Here is a 15,565-nt window from a genome sequence, read left to right as displayed (position 1 = left end):
CTTATACCATATAAAGTAAATGCGGTAATAACCCATCGTTAAATACAAAACAATTATATAGAAACATTGAGCCCCTATAAAATACAGTGAGGTAATACTAGTGGCAGCCAGAGCAAGCCCCGACTTCATGGCCATATTGAGTCTACCAACTACCCTGGCAAATTGCCATCTCATCGCTCGGGACCTGTCGTGGTCCCTGGGCTTTTGTGGACCACGGATGAGCTTTGGGTGAATCCCTTATCAGGTAGGCTAAAAATAAAATGCTGCTTTCAATTTCTGTTGCACTTTTTTGCTTCCTCCCTCCTCTGCTAGCCTGGGAGTTTGCTCTGTGCACTCAATACCCTCTCAGTGAAGAAGTGTTTTCTCACTCTATTTCTCTTATTCGGTTACAAAACCAGCAGCTGCTGAACATATTCATGTGTTAAAAAGTAAAGAAAATCCCCCAAAACGGCTAAACTTATTCAGCGGGCAACCTTATCCCAATATTCACAAATGTATGGGATTTATATTGGATAAAGTTCGTGAACCCTAAATTCAATCTTAGAGTCCCGGGAAGTGATTTGGAATAATGTTAGCAACCGATCCATATAAATAAATATTTAAGGGTTATAAAGTGTTGTTGGTATTGAACACCCACTAGATCAGGAGTGGCCAACTCCAGTCCTCAAGGACCACCAACAGGCCAGCTATTAAGGATATCCCTGCTTCAGCACAGATGACTCAATTGGTGGCTCAGTCATTCTGACTGAGTCACCAGTGCTGAAGCAGGGATATTCTTAAAACTTGACCTGTTGGTGGCCCATGAGGACTGGAGTTGGCCACCCCTGCACTAGATTGTTGATCAACGTATATGACCTCTTAAATAGAGATGTGCAAAATGTTTGCCCCAAGTTCAGGAATCGTACAAAATGAGGCAATTTTTGTCTCTAGGGAAATTTAGCAAGAAAGTTTGACCTAGAATTTGGATTTACAGAACAACTTCTTTGTAATGTTGGCGACTCCGTGGTCTTGCTACACAGATGAACCACTATGGAGGAAGACTATGCATATAAAATCCATAACAGGGATTTAGCCCATTTGGGATCTACGGTTCTCCTTTCTCTGCAATCCTCTCCAAGGCCTCTCGAAAGATGCTGAAAAATCCACCTCACCTATTCACATCGATTCTAGATTCAGGATTGCTAGTGCCTGGGGCAACCCCCGGGTCCTTTGCTACTTTAGATGCACATGCTTATGGAAAAAGCCTACTTCGATTTTCAGGAACACTCTCCCTTGCTTCCAGAGCGTATGGGAGCCTTGGTGGTTTTATACCAATCGTCTCACCCTGTACAGAAAGTCTGCTTCTTCTAAGTTGCTATCTTGTCTGAAACGAGCTCTCCGTCTTCCTACGCCAATACCTTCTTATTTTCTAACAACCATCAATATTCTGCTTTCTGCCGCTGATTTGCCAGTTCGGTTGTACGTTACCTCCCCTTCCCTTTTCTTCTTTCTGTACTCAACTTGTTGCTGAAAAAAAAATAAAAAAATATATATATTGTTTAAAAATGTAAAAAAAAAAAGAAGAATAGTCTGAGGGAAAGGAGCCAGAGAAGCAGGGGGTAGGGAAGAGGTTTGGGAAGACTAGCCATATGGAATGCTATAAAATAAGGACTAAAGGCAGCGAGGCAGGTGCCATGCACACTCCACAAACACTAGCTTTTGTCTAATAATAATGCAGTCACTAAGGAACTCTGTGATCGCAGAATAAAATGCCCACAGCTGCAGAAAACAGTGACCGCATCCATGGTATAGAATGACTGCAGAAAAACCTGGAACAGCACTGAATGTTCATGGAAAACCTTGGGTGCCATCAGGGCCTGGCAAATTTCAAACTGGGGGACAAGCGCAACCCACCAACCCAAGTATCAAGCAGCCTACATACACCATATAAACATGCATGCTCACCAGAAGTGTAACACAAACAATTCTGCGCATGCACCATACACACAACCTAACTTTACAGAAATCCCGCGTATACTCCCCATACATGCACTCGATTAACTCCCAAACATACACCAATCACACACCCTATACATACACCAAAGTAACTCCCCACACAAACATACATTAAAGTAACCCCCCCACATACACCAAATTACCCCCCCCCCCCCACACACACACACACACCAAATTAATCCCCCACATACACCAAATTACCCCCAAATACACACCAGATGAATATATATATATACACACACACACACACACCTTATATATAAACCTAATTAAGCGACATATCTACAATCCACCCAAAAAACACACACCATGTATACATAAAAAACACACACACACCAAATGAATCCCCTACATTCCATACATACTCAAAATCCCCCCCCCAAATACACACCAAATTAACCCATTCCCATATATATACACACACCAAATTAATCCCCACACTATGTGCGCACACGTGCACACACACACACACAAACACACCTTATATATAAACCAATGTATCCGCCATATCTACACTCAAGCCAAAACAAAAATACCCCATGTATACACCAAATTAAATTGTTTACACCACATACCTACACCAAATTAACCTTCCCCATATTAAAATAACCCACCAGAGACACACACATCACACATACTGTACTGTAAATGTTGCTTTACCTGGATCAGAGTAGCAGGGAGGTCTGGTGCAGAGCGCCCTCTGAGGACCAGGTTGTACAGCAGCCTGCCACTTACACAGGCTGTGCTGAATTTGAAGTGCTGGGGTGTAAAGTCTGCACCTCCTCCCTGCCCAAATTTCCTCATTCTGACCCATCCAGAATCCTGCAACCTGACAGCCTTAGGCCCAGGCCATGGTTAGTGCTTGCTTGCTTAAGCGTGCTCTCGCTTGCTGATGCTTGCCACTGAGCCCCTACAGCCGCAATTAAAGCGGCTTTAGTAGGGGTTCGCGCATGCTTTCCGTTGCTTGCTGAGGCGCGCTTGAACAGAGCCGACAGTGAAATTTTAAATTCACGCGCTGACTCCGCTCACGTGACGCCGCAGCATCCAATGAAAGGACGAGCAGGGAAATGTGAACGGGGTACTTATAGTCTGGCGCCAGGGGGGGGGGGAGCGGGTGATGTGTCCCCCTTCTGCCCCGATCCTTGTGCCTGCCTCCCTGCCTGCATGGGAGATGCAGGGGTGTTGCGCTGCCCCCGTGGGGGGGGGGGGGAAGGGGAAGGGGGGAGCGGGTGATGTGTCCCCCTTCTGCCCCGATCACCGTAGCTGCCTCCCTGCCCGCGTGGGAGATGGAGGGGGGTTGCGCGGCCACCGGGGGGGGAGGGGGAGGATGAAGGGGTTGTGTCCCGGAGCAGTGGTGGCAGCAAGGTGGTGTGTGTGTGATTATATATATATATGTGTGTGTGTGTGTATGTAGATATATGTGTGTGTGTCTGTCTGTGTGTCTGTCTGTGTGTGCATGTGTGTGCGTGTGTGTGTATATGTGTATGTGTGTGTGCGTGTGTGTGTGCATGTGCGTGTGTGTGCATGTGTATGTGTGTGTGTGTATAGGTGTGTTTGTGCATGTGTGTGTGGTGTGTGTGTGGTGTGTGTGTGCACGTGTGTGTGTGCGCGTGTGTGTGCATGTGTGTGTGTGTGCGCGTGCGTGTGTGCGTGTGCGCGAATATATTTATCAAAGTTGCACAATGTTAATAAATAATTTATTCTCACAACATGTCTTTTTTTTAATTTTTTTAAATATTATATAATATACACACACACACACACACACACACACATATACACACACACAGGTTCCCCAGTGACACACAAACACACAGACCACTTCAAAGTGACACACACACACACTGACGGCTACCAAGTGACACACACACAGTGATACCCGCCTCCCAAGCGCGCTTGCTGTCTCCTCTGCCAGGACAGCAAAAAGCTCCTGGTAGAGCGAGCGGCAGCAAGCAAGAGCGAGCAGCAGCACCTAAGCGCTTACTATGTCCGAGGCCTTAGAGGGCAATTGCCTGCTCCTGGGTGCCAATGGACTGAGACACAATGAAGATTTATCATGGTTATTACACGGCTGGTAAATCCCTGGCCAGCTGTCACTCAGCCATGGGCTGTCATCCCAATAACGCCTTCTCTTCTGGACAGGCTTCTATTTCACACGTCTAAAAGGTCTGGGAATGCTTTCATTATCACGATTCAGTGTTCCTGACAACTCTCTTTCAGATTATTTCTGCACAACCGCTAAAAATCTATTGCAGAATTTCCAAACAAATGCATTGGTTCTGAGTGATACCTTCACCACCCCTTTGTGGATTCTTATTGCAAATCAAAAAAATGAAAACAATTCATGTGTTTACAATGAGAACTTACTTGTTCCCCATTTGGATATCAATATCACCACAGTGGAAAATGGTATTGATGCTGGGCAGAAAATGCTGCTTGCGGCAGCACTCAGTGTAAGAGACTTGTTAATCAAGGATCTTATGTTTGATGAAGATCGTTATGCAAAGAGGTTTATATCACACTTGTTCAAAAAACAAATGAACAGATATTCAGAATCTCCTATATCTCATTAGATGTACATTGCTTAACTCCACCCTAATTCCACCTAATGACATGCTCCATATTGAACTCCCATGCTCTTTTGGGTCATGTTAGGTGTGTGGCCAGGCCCCCTGGGTCGCCCTTTTCGTCCGCTTACCTTCCGCTGCGGCCGCCAGCGGAGGCTGGGGAGAGTGCGGGGAGGGCTGCGAGTAGTCCGGAGAGGCTACCGGGTTGCCAGAGGTCCACAGCGGCTCCCTTTGCAGGGCGCCACCATCTTGCTGCAGCCGCGCATGCGCAGTGAAGCCTAGCGCATGCGCAGATGGGTCCCGACAGCGGCGGCAATCACTCCAAGCTACAGCCCCCAGGGGCTGCTAGTCAGGTGGCTAAGCTTAGCCAATCACGTGGCCGGATACCCCTGCTCTGAGATGGATACATTTGGCGCGCCAGAGACCATGCCAGTCGGAGCTGGGACACAGAAGGGTAAGGGTGTATGTGCAGGGTTTCTGTGGCCTCTGCACTAGGCCAGAGACCCCCTATTAGGCCCAAGCTAGGCCCATTAGATAGGGACACTGCCCCTGTAGTGCCAAGTGTGAGGGACACAGCCAGGATGCGGTGGCGAACTGGCATTGCGGTGGTCTGGGACCAGATCACCCCACAGATAGAGACTCTCTTCATGGTGGGGCTATCCACATGGATACCACCCCACGCAGAGGTGGAGGCTTCGCTGACGACGACGGCGTTGAATCAGCAGATTCCTATTACTTTTCAGCCATATCCGGGTGCTTGAGCACCTGGCAGGTACCTCACCAAGTGCACCAACAATAACACTTTCATTTACTGTGGGCAGCGCTGTCGCACACATTGGGTGGGTTGGGTCTTGTGGACACCAGGGAGGTTGGGTGCCCAAGGGCACCTCAGTACTTTGGGGGAATCCCATCAGGGTGTGGACACTGCAGTTGGAGGGCACTGTGGGGTTACGACCTTGCGCGGCCTACCTGGTATGTGTTACAGTGATATACCTATTCTTATCTGTGTTCAATAAACTGTTATTATATACAAGTGTGTGTCTATTTTATTGGGTCTTGTGCAAGGGGATCCAGCAGTGCTAGGATCCTTCACAGGTGGAGGCGCTGTCACCAGACGGATCAGGTACACCCCAGGCTCCCAGCAGCGGAGGATCAGGCCTCCTGTGAGCCACAGGTAAAGCACCAGACACTCAGTAGCCGCCATATCTCCCATAGGGTGGGGGAAACTGTGCTACAGGTGCATAAACCTTAATACTAAGACACATTATAAAAATGTCTCTTGTTGACAACCCTCCCCAATACATAAAAAATACCTCAATCCATATAAAAATACCCCAAGCCCCCAATACATATAAAAATCCTCCTAATCCTCCCAATACATATACAAATACCCCAAGCCCCCCAATACATATACAAATTCCCCAAGCCCCCCATACATATAAAAATTCCACCAAGTCCCCCAAGACATATAACATTTCCCCCAAGCCCCCCAATACATATAAAAATATCCCCAAGCCCCCTAATACAAATAAAAATACAGACTTACCTTGGGTGAAGCCGAGCCCGGGTCTGCGGGGGTCCACTGGCCGGGGGGGGGGAGGGCTGGCTTGCGCTGCAAATTTCCCCCGACCTCTGGCCAGGACCTGCTGCCGGTCGCGGCCAGGGCCCCAACTCTCAGCTGCCTGCAGGACCTTTCCTCTCTATGTTCCACACCTCCGAGCTTCCACTGCTGGCACTCGCCGGGGCTCTGACGTCAGCATGCGGTGCACCGGAAGCTGGGCCAAGCTTACTTCCGGCGCGCTGACGTCAGAGTCCCGTCGCGCGCCGGCAGTGGAAGCTCGGCGGCATGTGACAGAGAGAGGAAAGGTCCTGCAGGCTGCTGAGAGCCAGGGCCCGGCCACAACTGCAGCATGGCCAGGCCAGAGGTCAGGGAAATTTGCAGCGCCGGCTGAGCCCCCCCTGGCCAGCGGGCCCGGTACACCAGCCCCAGCTGTCCCCCTCTCTCAGCGGCCCTGAGCACAGCAAGAAAGATGAAGGACTGGAGGCAGGTAAAAATGTGAATTATTTAATAGTCATAATCGCTGGACAAAAACAAAAATAGGTCCTCTGATGCGTTTCTCGTCGTGAAGGTGCTTTATATTATATATCGCACAGATGTCAGCCCCCCACAATTCAGGGCCTGAGGACCCCCAAGAAGGCATCAGCAAAGACCAGGCATTTAGGACTTTCTGGAACAGTTCAAGCAATGCAGGAGCCCTTTGACGACTTTAAATCAGCTAATATACAGACAGCGCCAGGGTCTTCAATACCAAGGGAAGACCTAGGGGCAGCCTATGAACCTTAAGAATATCAAAGGCAATACTCTGCATCCTCACAGGAATTAGATTGGGAAGCCTCATTAGGAACAGAATTTCCAGATTACTCGTCCGATGAAGGTGAAGTGAGAAAAGAATATTCAAGCTTTGCAACAGATGATGTTGGCAAACTGGTGAAAGCAATAAAAACAGTAATGGAAGTAGACGGTAAAGGAGCCTGACGAAGTAATATTGTTAAAATGAAGATACTGTTGATATATTTTTTAAATGGACTGGGGGGGGGGGGGGGGGGGGGGGGGGGTCTCTGGAGAAAGATTGAAAGTGATGTTCAGTTTCCATTTTGTGAAATCTGTTGTTTTCAGTTTCCATTTTGTGTGAAGGAATGTGTGTCTGGTATAGATGGGAGGTTTTTCGCTTCTAAGTTGATTCACGACTGTGCCTAAAGTAATGCCTATATTCCTGGTGAGAGTTGGTACCAGGTACCTATTCATAGCTGTTTTGAGGACAGTTCTAACCAGGTTTAATGAGCTGTAAGATGATTGGTTTAAGAATTAAGGAGTGGTTAGTATAATCTGTCTAGTAACAGTTTTAGACAAAGGAACCAAAAATGTATAAAAGTGCTGCCTGGACACTCCATGGCAGAGAGAGTCTATTTGACTTTGGTGTATGATCATACTATGTATTAAATAAACTTCTCATTATCCAATGAACCCTTGTTTGTGAGTTTGCAAACAACGACAAGCCTATAAGGAAGCAGGGTCATATTTTCTTGAGTCCACGTAGGTCAAGGGTCTTTCCAGTGCATGCGGCAATCACAAAAAATGACTAGTGAGGAATGGTAGCATCCAAATAAGAAACCATCCTTATCGAGACGACGTAACAAATGTACCCATTTGATCCAGAGAATACCAAGGTTTGGGATATCCCTACAAAAGGTAGACATACCAGTAGCAAGACTATCCACCGGGTGGATGAATAGAGCCTGCTGCATCTTCCAGGGTTTCAGCAAGTTCACATGGTAAATTTGTTTACCCTTCCTGGACCCTGGTTGAGCGATCTCGTAATTCACATCACCCGTGCGGTGGAGTACTTCGAATGGGCCCTGCCATTTGGCCAGGAGTTTACTCTCGCAACTGGGTAACAATAACATCACCTGGTCTCCTGGGTTAAACACTCTCATGCGAGCATTCTGATTGTAATGTCTCTCCTGACTGTCCTGGGCTGATCTAAGATTCTCCCTAGCAAAATGGCTGACCACATCTAGGCGCTTCCTAAGGTCTAGTTACATATTGCAGGGTATTCTTAGAAGGGGACTGCTGTTCCTCCCAGGACTCCTTTAGGAGGTCTAGGATACCCCGAGGTTGGTGGCCATACAGTAGTTCAAATGGAGAGAATCCCGTGGAGGCCTGGGGAACTTCCCGCACTGCAAACAGCAGAAAAGGGAGAAGTTCATCCCAGCTCTCTTCTCTGAATCCTCAAATTTCCTCAGTATCCCTTTTAGAGTTCGGTTAAATCTTTCCACCAATCCATCAGTCTGTGGATGGTAGACCGACGTCCGAACAGACTTGACCTCTAGTAATTTTAAGACATCCTGCATCAACTTAGCCATAAAATTTGTACCTTGGTCTGTCAACATAACCTGGGGAAGTCCAACCCGTGAGAACAGCTCCAACAACTTGTTGGCTATTTGCTTCGCCGTTGCTGTTCTCAGGGGGAACGCCTCAGGATATCTTGTTGCATAATCAACAATTACAAGAATAAACCTGTGCCATTTCGAAGAAGGTTCTAGAGGTCCTACCAAGTCTACCCCTATCCTCTCAAAGGGAACTGACACCAAGGATAGAGGAACCAAGGGGCTGGTTTTTGCCCCTTTGGACTAGTTAGCTGGCACTTCGGACATGCCGCACATAACTTAGCAATATCGCTATGCATCCCTGGCCAATAGAATCGGGACGAAATACGGTCCAATGTTTTATTCCTGCCCAGGTGACCACCCAAGGGACAGTATGGGCTACAGTGAACACAGATTTAACAAACGCCTTGGGAACCAATATCTGTCTGGTGACCTCCCCTGTTTGTGTCTGCCTATTCACCCTATACAGGATATCATTTGATAACTCAAAATGGGGGAATACTATCACCCCCTGTACATTCAAAATTTGCTCATCAATTTTTACCACCTTGTCATACTGTCTAGCAAGGACTGGGTCTTCCCTTTGCCTCTGGCAAAAATCAGGGAGGTATAGGTCTGGTAAGTCTTCAGGGCTCATATCCCCCTCCCTCTGGCCATCCCCAGTCATCACTTGTGCCTTCTGGCTATTAGAATGGTCACCTTGAGACCCAGATTTCTGCAACCAGTCCTGTTTGTCAGAGCGTCTTTGCTTCCGAGTCTTTTGAACCCGGTGTCTACTGGGAAAAAGGTCTGCCGAGAAGGGGAACAGTTTGCCAGGGTTCTCCTGAGCCATAGAATAAGGCTCCTCGTGAGAGACTGGAGCCATTAGGTCCGAAAAGAAAGGCCAGTCCCGGCCGAGCACAACGGGGGCAGGGAGCCAAGGAGCGACTCCTACTTCGAGGTAGGCCTCCTGGCCTTTTACCTGTAGCTGGATTTTGGCCGTCGGATACCGCTTTACATGGCCGTGTATACATTCTATACTCCATGGGGAGTCAAAAGAACACACCTTAGGCGGTAACAGTTCCTGGAGGACCAGAGTTTTCCCAGAGCCCGAATCTACAAGGGCCAGGACGGTTTTTCCCCCAATCAGGGTTGGAAGTAGCCAGGGCTTGTATTTTTCTCCAGTGAAGGCCGAGGCGACGGTCCTGCTGAAGGAACAATCCATCTGTGGACAGTCCTGTAGAGGGAGAGGGGGTTGGCCCGGTATTAAAGGGGTTGCACCCCATATGGCCACCCCCTGACCTCACCAGGGAGGCAAGGGGTTAACTGGACTGCGATCCAGGAATGTGGCTTACACCTTGTCATGTCAGGAAACTGTATGTTCCCCTGTTCCCATGTTTCATTATAATCCTGTATTTTAATGTTTTAAAGTGCATTTCTGTCTCTCCAGTTCTGGAGGTCGCAGAGAGTTGATATTTGGCCAATGTGTGGAGTCACTGTAGGCATTAAGAACTGGCAAATTTCGACCCACTGAGCCCACCAGAATGGAACTTATTAATATGTGTAGATATTAAAGTGTATATGTATGGTATTTTGGATCTGTTCTGAAAATGCAGACTTCATCTGCTATGCTAATAGGTCATGAAGGGCAGCCGGCTGATTGAGCCTAAGCACTGTGATCAAAAGTTAACTGCCTGATTGTTTACACTAAGTACTAATCAACAGACCAAGTACTAATCAACAGACTGCCACTCTAATTGTTACCTGAGGGTGGAGAATCATCAAACTGGAGTGGTTTGTAAGTGTTATGTCTACACCTACAAACAATGCAGATACTTCATTTGGTAGACGGGTCGTCGCCCCTGATTTAATTATGGGGCTACCCATAGAGTCCCAGTACACATGGGCTAATTAGCTGGGGGGCATGGGTTAATCTGTGTCTCCACATTAGGGATTGGATACAGATAATTGTTCACCAATAGTCTGTATTCAATGTTTAGAATAGGGTTACACAGGTATATAAACTGTGTCAAGCCTACAGTTTTTAGTTGTTCTTCTGATACCATCTTGAATGTCACCGGATTGCTGGAGAATTGCTAGCTGATACTTCTCCATCCCCCAACCCTAAGTAAGTGTTACCTTCTTGCCTGTTAATTGTACTATATTGCTGTGTTCACCTTATTTAAGGAATAAATATATTTTATTATATCTAAGCCTCGTTCAGTTCAACCCAGATATTTGGTGTTCATTATATCTTGTTATAAGCTACCGTGACAAGTCCACATGCCGATGGCCTTGTTCTCCGCAGGCGGAACATGGAGAGGGTTCCCTTGCAGGAGGGGGCTGTGGATAGCGCTTCGCTGGACCCGATACTGGAGACAAGGCATCTGGGGGGTCTTGTGGGCGACGTCCTCGGAAGTTTCTCTCATTTTGCGATGAGCCGACATCAGAAAGGAAATGAGGGTCTCGGCGGGGACCAGCATTTGGACTCGGTCCTTGCTGGAACGACTGCTCCTTCCGTTGGACTTGGCGGTTGCGTAGGGACGGGCCGTAGGTTCCCCGTTGATCCGACCTCCCTCTTTGGGCGTCCGCAAGTGCCGGTGGAGTCGGGTCCAGGACACTCGCCTGCTGCTCAGCCCCAAGGAAGTTCTCCACGAGTCTGACCGCCAAAGCTAGGGTTTCAGCAGCGTGGTGTTTTACCCACGAGCGTGCGTAAAGGGGGTATTATTTGTAGAAATTGTTCCAAAACCACCTGCTCAAGAATTGCCTCCTTAGTGCACTCCTCGGGTTGTATCCATCGCGTACACAAGTCCAATAACCGCTGAGCGTGGACCAGGGGTCTCATCTTAGCGGTGTACTTCATGTTCCGGAACTGCTGCCGGTAGGTCTCTGGGGTCAGACCTAAGCGATCCAGTATGGCGGCTTTTACTTGTCGGTAGTCCATTGCCTGATCTGCTGGGAGGCCCTGATATGAGGTCTGGGCTTCTCCTATGAGGAGCGGGGCCAAAGCAATTGCCCAGCGATCTGTAGCCCAGCCCTGAGCTTCGGCAACTCTTTCAAATGTTAGTAAAAAAGCCTCTGGATCCTCGTTCGGAGCCATTTTCCTCAGGAGTATCGGGGGTTTGCTTGCAAGTTCTGGACTGGCAGACCCCTGGAATTGCGTCAGCAGCTTGGCCATCCGCTCCTCCTGTGCTGCCTGCTGCTGGGTTAGGAGCTGGGTTTGTTGCTGCAATAGTCTTTCATCTATCTCTGCTTGTAGCCGGGCCTGCTCCTGCATTAACTGAGGAACTGCATTAGGCAGTGAGGCATTTAAAGTGAGGTTTTTAAGTGATACAGTTAGACTACAGTTTGACTAGAGGTGACTGGGGACTGCTTTTTTCTGCAAACTCTTTAACTCAAGACAACAAATGGTAAGCTATTCAGATCACACTATGATCCCATGCTTGTTAGCCTGCATAGTTTAACCCCCCACCCCTTTACAACTTCTTTCACTGCAGCCTCTCCCAAAACTGACTGCACAAAACACTGAAACCCTGACTTGACCCTAGCATTGCAATGCAGCAAAACACATGACAAGGTACAGGTTCACCCCTGCTGTTTAGTCTGCACACACTCACTCTGCTCATAACAGCTCCATGCAACACTGCCTACCTCTGGCATCATGAACCTGCTATGTCTTCTAACTTTTTTCTTTCTCCTGGCCTCATGGAGATGTTACTCCCTCTATCCACTACAAACTCCTCCATCCTTGCCCACACCCAACATCACCATACACCCTGGACTACTCAAAAGCCTTTCATTATCTACTGAATGTTGGTGGAGAACTCTAAAAACCAGCACACCAACCACTGCTCACTCTAATGGAAAACACCACAAATTTACAACTTGCAAACAACTACCCAAATTTCTTCTCATACTATTACTCTCTCTAGCAGGTGATATTGAAACTAACCCAGGTCCTCCCATTTCAGCTCTGTCCCATGCCCCTGAGAATTCCACCTTTAAATTCCAAAAAGGGCTATCTGTTGCCCATATAAACATCCGGAGCCTGCTGCCCAAACTAGACGAACTAAGGGCATGGTGCCTTATGCATAAACCCAAAGCCATCGTTCTTACAGAAACATGGCTATCCTCTAAAACCCCTGATGCAAATATCGCCATTCAGGGATACTCCATTTTTAGGAGAGATAGGTCAAAGAGAGGAGGAGGGGTGTTATTTTATATTGCAGACACCTTACAATTTACACTGCTACATTGCCCACCAAGTCCACCCTCTTTTGAAACTCTAGTTGGCAAAATCTGCCTCCCCTTTTCTAAGCCCATCTTGCTTGCTGGCATCTACCGCCCCCCTAAAGCCCTTCTACAATCCTTGACTGATATCACCCAATTTCTTGCCTCCATTTCCTCTCTGAATGAGAAGAGTGAGCTGCTAGTTCTTGGGGATTTCAACTTCAATTGGCTTGACCCTAAAAACCACAAAATCCAGATACAACTCAAGTCACTTAACCTATCACAAGTCATTTCCCAACCCACACGGATAAACCTGAAGTCGCATAACCATTCCTTGCTAGACTGGATTCTCTCCTCAAACCCCAGCAGAATCCAATCCTCTGGCATCCTTCCTGACATTTTCAGTGACCATGCAATAGTGTACTGTGTAAGGAAAATTAAACCGCCCCATTCAAGCCCCAAAGTTCTCCTCACTAGAACATTTAAAAACTTTAACCCACAACAGTTTCTGGATGACCTTACCAACTGCCCATGGCACAGAATCGATTTAATTCCCGACCCTGATTCTGCGCTCGACTATTTCCAATCCGAGTTCTTAAAACTCTGCGATACCCATGCTCCACTACGCAAAATAAGGGTACGGGGGGCCCACCTTCCATGGGTTACACCTGACCTTATAGCACTCTACCAGTTCAGGGATGCCTTGTGGAAAAGCTACAAAGTAACTGGCACTACCAAGGATCTCAATCACTACAGATGCATGAGGAACATGTGCACAAGGCAAACAAGGCATGCAAAAGCACAATATTACTCTGACAATCTCCTCCAGAATACATCAAACCCAGCTAATTTCTGGAAGGTTATCAACAATATATTCCAGCCTCCTAACCATCAACAACCAAGTAATATCACTAAGGGGGATATTACTCTGACAAACCCCACTGACATTGCAAATGCATTCAATGATTACTTTGTGGGGTGTGCCACTAACTTATTAGCGAAACGCAGCACAAACCCCAAACCTGAATCTCATCCTGGGAGTACCCCTATAGTCCCACCCCCTCCCAACACTGCCCACAATTTTCAATTTAGCCCAGTATCTGAAGAGGAGATTACACAAGCGCTCCTCAAACTAAAACTAAGCAGCCAATGTGGACCCGACTTACTACAATCTAGGTTCCTACGACTTGGTGCCCCAGCCATTGCCAAACCAATTGCGTCTATAGTCAACTCTATCCTGTCTGCAGGCCATATCCCTAAGACCTGGAAAACTGCCAGAGTTGTCCCAATCTTCAAAAGTGGGGACAAAAACACTGTCTCAAACTACAGGCCAATCTCACTTCTCCCAATTCTATCCAAAGTTATGGAAAAATGTGTCCACTCCCAATTAAGCGAGTTCTACACCAAGACAAATTTCCCTAGCCAATTCCAGTCTGGGTTTCGTCCCAAACACTCCACCGTAACTACCCTGCTAAAAGTTTGCAATGAAATCCAGTGTGGAATGGAACGGGGACAACTCACTGGTGCAGTATTCCTAGATTTTGCAAAGGCTTTTGACACAGTTGATCATGCTATCCTGCTTAACAAACTCCAGAGCTCTGGAATAGGGAAACATGCTTTAAACTGGTTTCAGTCCTACCTATCAGGAAGATCCCAACATGTGTCCATCTCAGGCTCTAACTCCAACCCCCTGGATATCACCTGTGGTGTCCCGCAAGGCTCTGTTCTGGGGCCCCTACTCTTCTCAGTGTTCATTAATGATCTTCCCACAGCTTGTAAGGAAGCCTCAATACACATGTATGCAGATGACACAATCCTGTATGCACACAGCCATAGCCTCTCTGACCTTCAACACATACTTCAGTCTGACTTTTTGAGACTCGAAAATTGGATTTCCCAAAACAAACTGTTTTTAAACACTGACAAGACTGTAACAATGGTATTTGGGACCAAGACTAAATTTGTAAAGCTCCCAGTGACTGAGCTCCTGATTAGAACCAACGCTAAAACCACCCTAACACCTGTCACTAGTTTTAAATACCTGGGCTTATGGTTTGACTCCCACTTAACATTCGGGATGCACATTGATACCCTGACAACCAAGACCTATGCCAAACTAGGGGTACTTTACAGGAACAAATCCTCCCTAAGTCTCCTGGTCAGAAAGCGTATTGCACAGCAGATGCTAATGCCAATTATTGACTATGGAGACATAGTATATGGCTCGGCTCCTCAAACCCACCTTAGCAAACTTGACACCCTCTACAATTCAATTTGTCGTTTTGTTCTCCAATGCAACTACAACACACATCACTGCGAAATGCTCAAAGAACTAGATTGGTCATCACTAGAGTCTAGGCGCAAAGTTCACCTTTCCTGTCTCACCCTCAAATACTTTCTGGGCAAGCTACCCAGCTACCTGAACAAGCTCCTCACCCCTACCACATGCAGTACCTATCACCTGAGATCAGACTCCAAAAGACTATTCATGGTCCCAAGACTCAACAAAGTATCCGGACGTTCCTCCTTCTCCTTCCGTGCACCCCAAAACTGGAACAACCTACCAGAGACTCTCATATCCACCACCAGCTTAAGTTCTTTCAAATCTAAGGCTGTCTCACACTTTAATCTGGTCTGTAACTGTTTCATACGCTCATAATATATATTTTCTTTAACTGTGCATGCAATGTCTTGTATATAAATGTATACCTTGTTCATTTATGTAACTGTATTTGTAACCATGTATTATTTGTTTTACTCTGTGCCCAGGACATACTTGAAAACGAGAGGTAACTCTCAATGTATTACTTCCTGGTAAAATATTTTATAAATAAATAATTAACTGT

The 15,565-nt window shown here is 47.1% G+C and overlaps 1 protein-coding gene across 5 annotated transcripts in view; it reads right to left on the bottom strand.

Moving 5' to 3' along the window:
• CACNB3 (calcium voltage-gated channel auxiliary subunit beta 3) overlaps nt 1–15,565 on the bottom strand; it is a 199,193-nt gene that overhangs the window by 152,321 nt on the left and 31,307 nt on the right. For 3 of the 5 annotated variants that reach the window (XM_075591220.1, XM_075591224.1, XM_075591219.1), the window contains exon 2: nt 1,468–1,506. The exons of the other annotated variants lie outside the window; for them this stretch is intronic. In XM_075591220.1, coding sequence (XP_075447335.1) covers nt 1,468–1,506 — 39 coding nt within the window. The remainder of the gene's footprint in view (nt 1–1,467; nt 1,507–15,565) is intronic. 5 annotated transcript variants of the gene reach the window in all.

The sequence above is a fragment of the Ascaphus truei genome, chromosome 3, assembly GCF_040206685.1.
Source record: "Ascaphus truei isolate aAscTru1 chromosome 3, aAscTru1.hap1, whole genome shotgun sequence".
Classification (NCBI taxonomy): domain Eukaryota; kingdom Metazoa; phylum Chordata; class Amphibia; order Anura; family Ascaphidae; genus Ascaphus; species Ascaphus truei.
The sequence above is the reverse complement of the archived record's forward strand: the minus strand, read 5'-3'. Positions and strand labels throughout refer to the sequence as shown.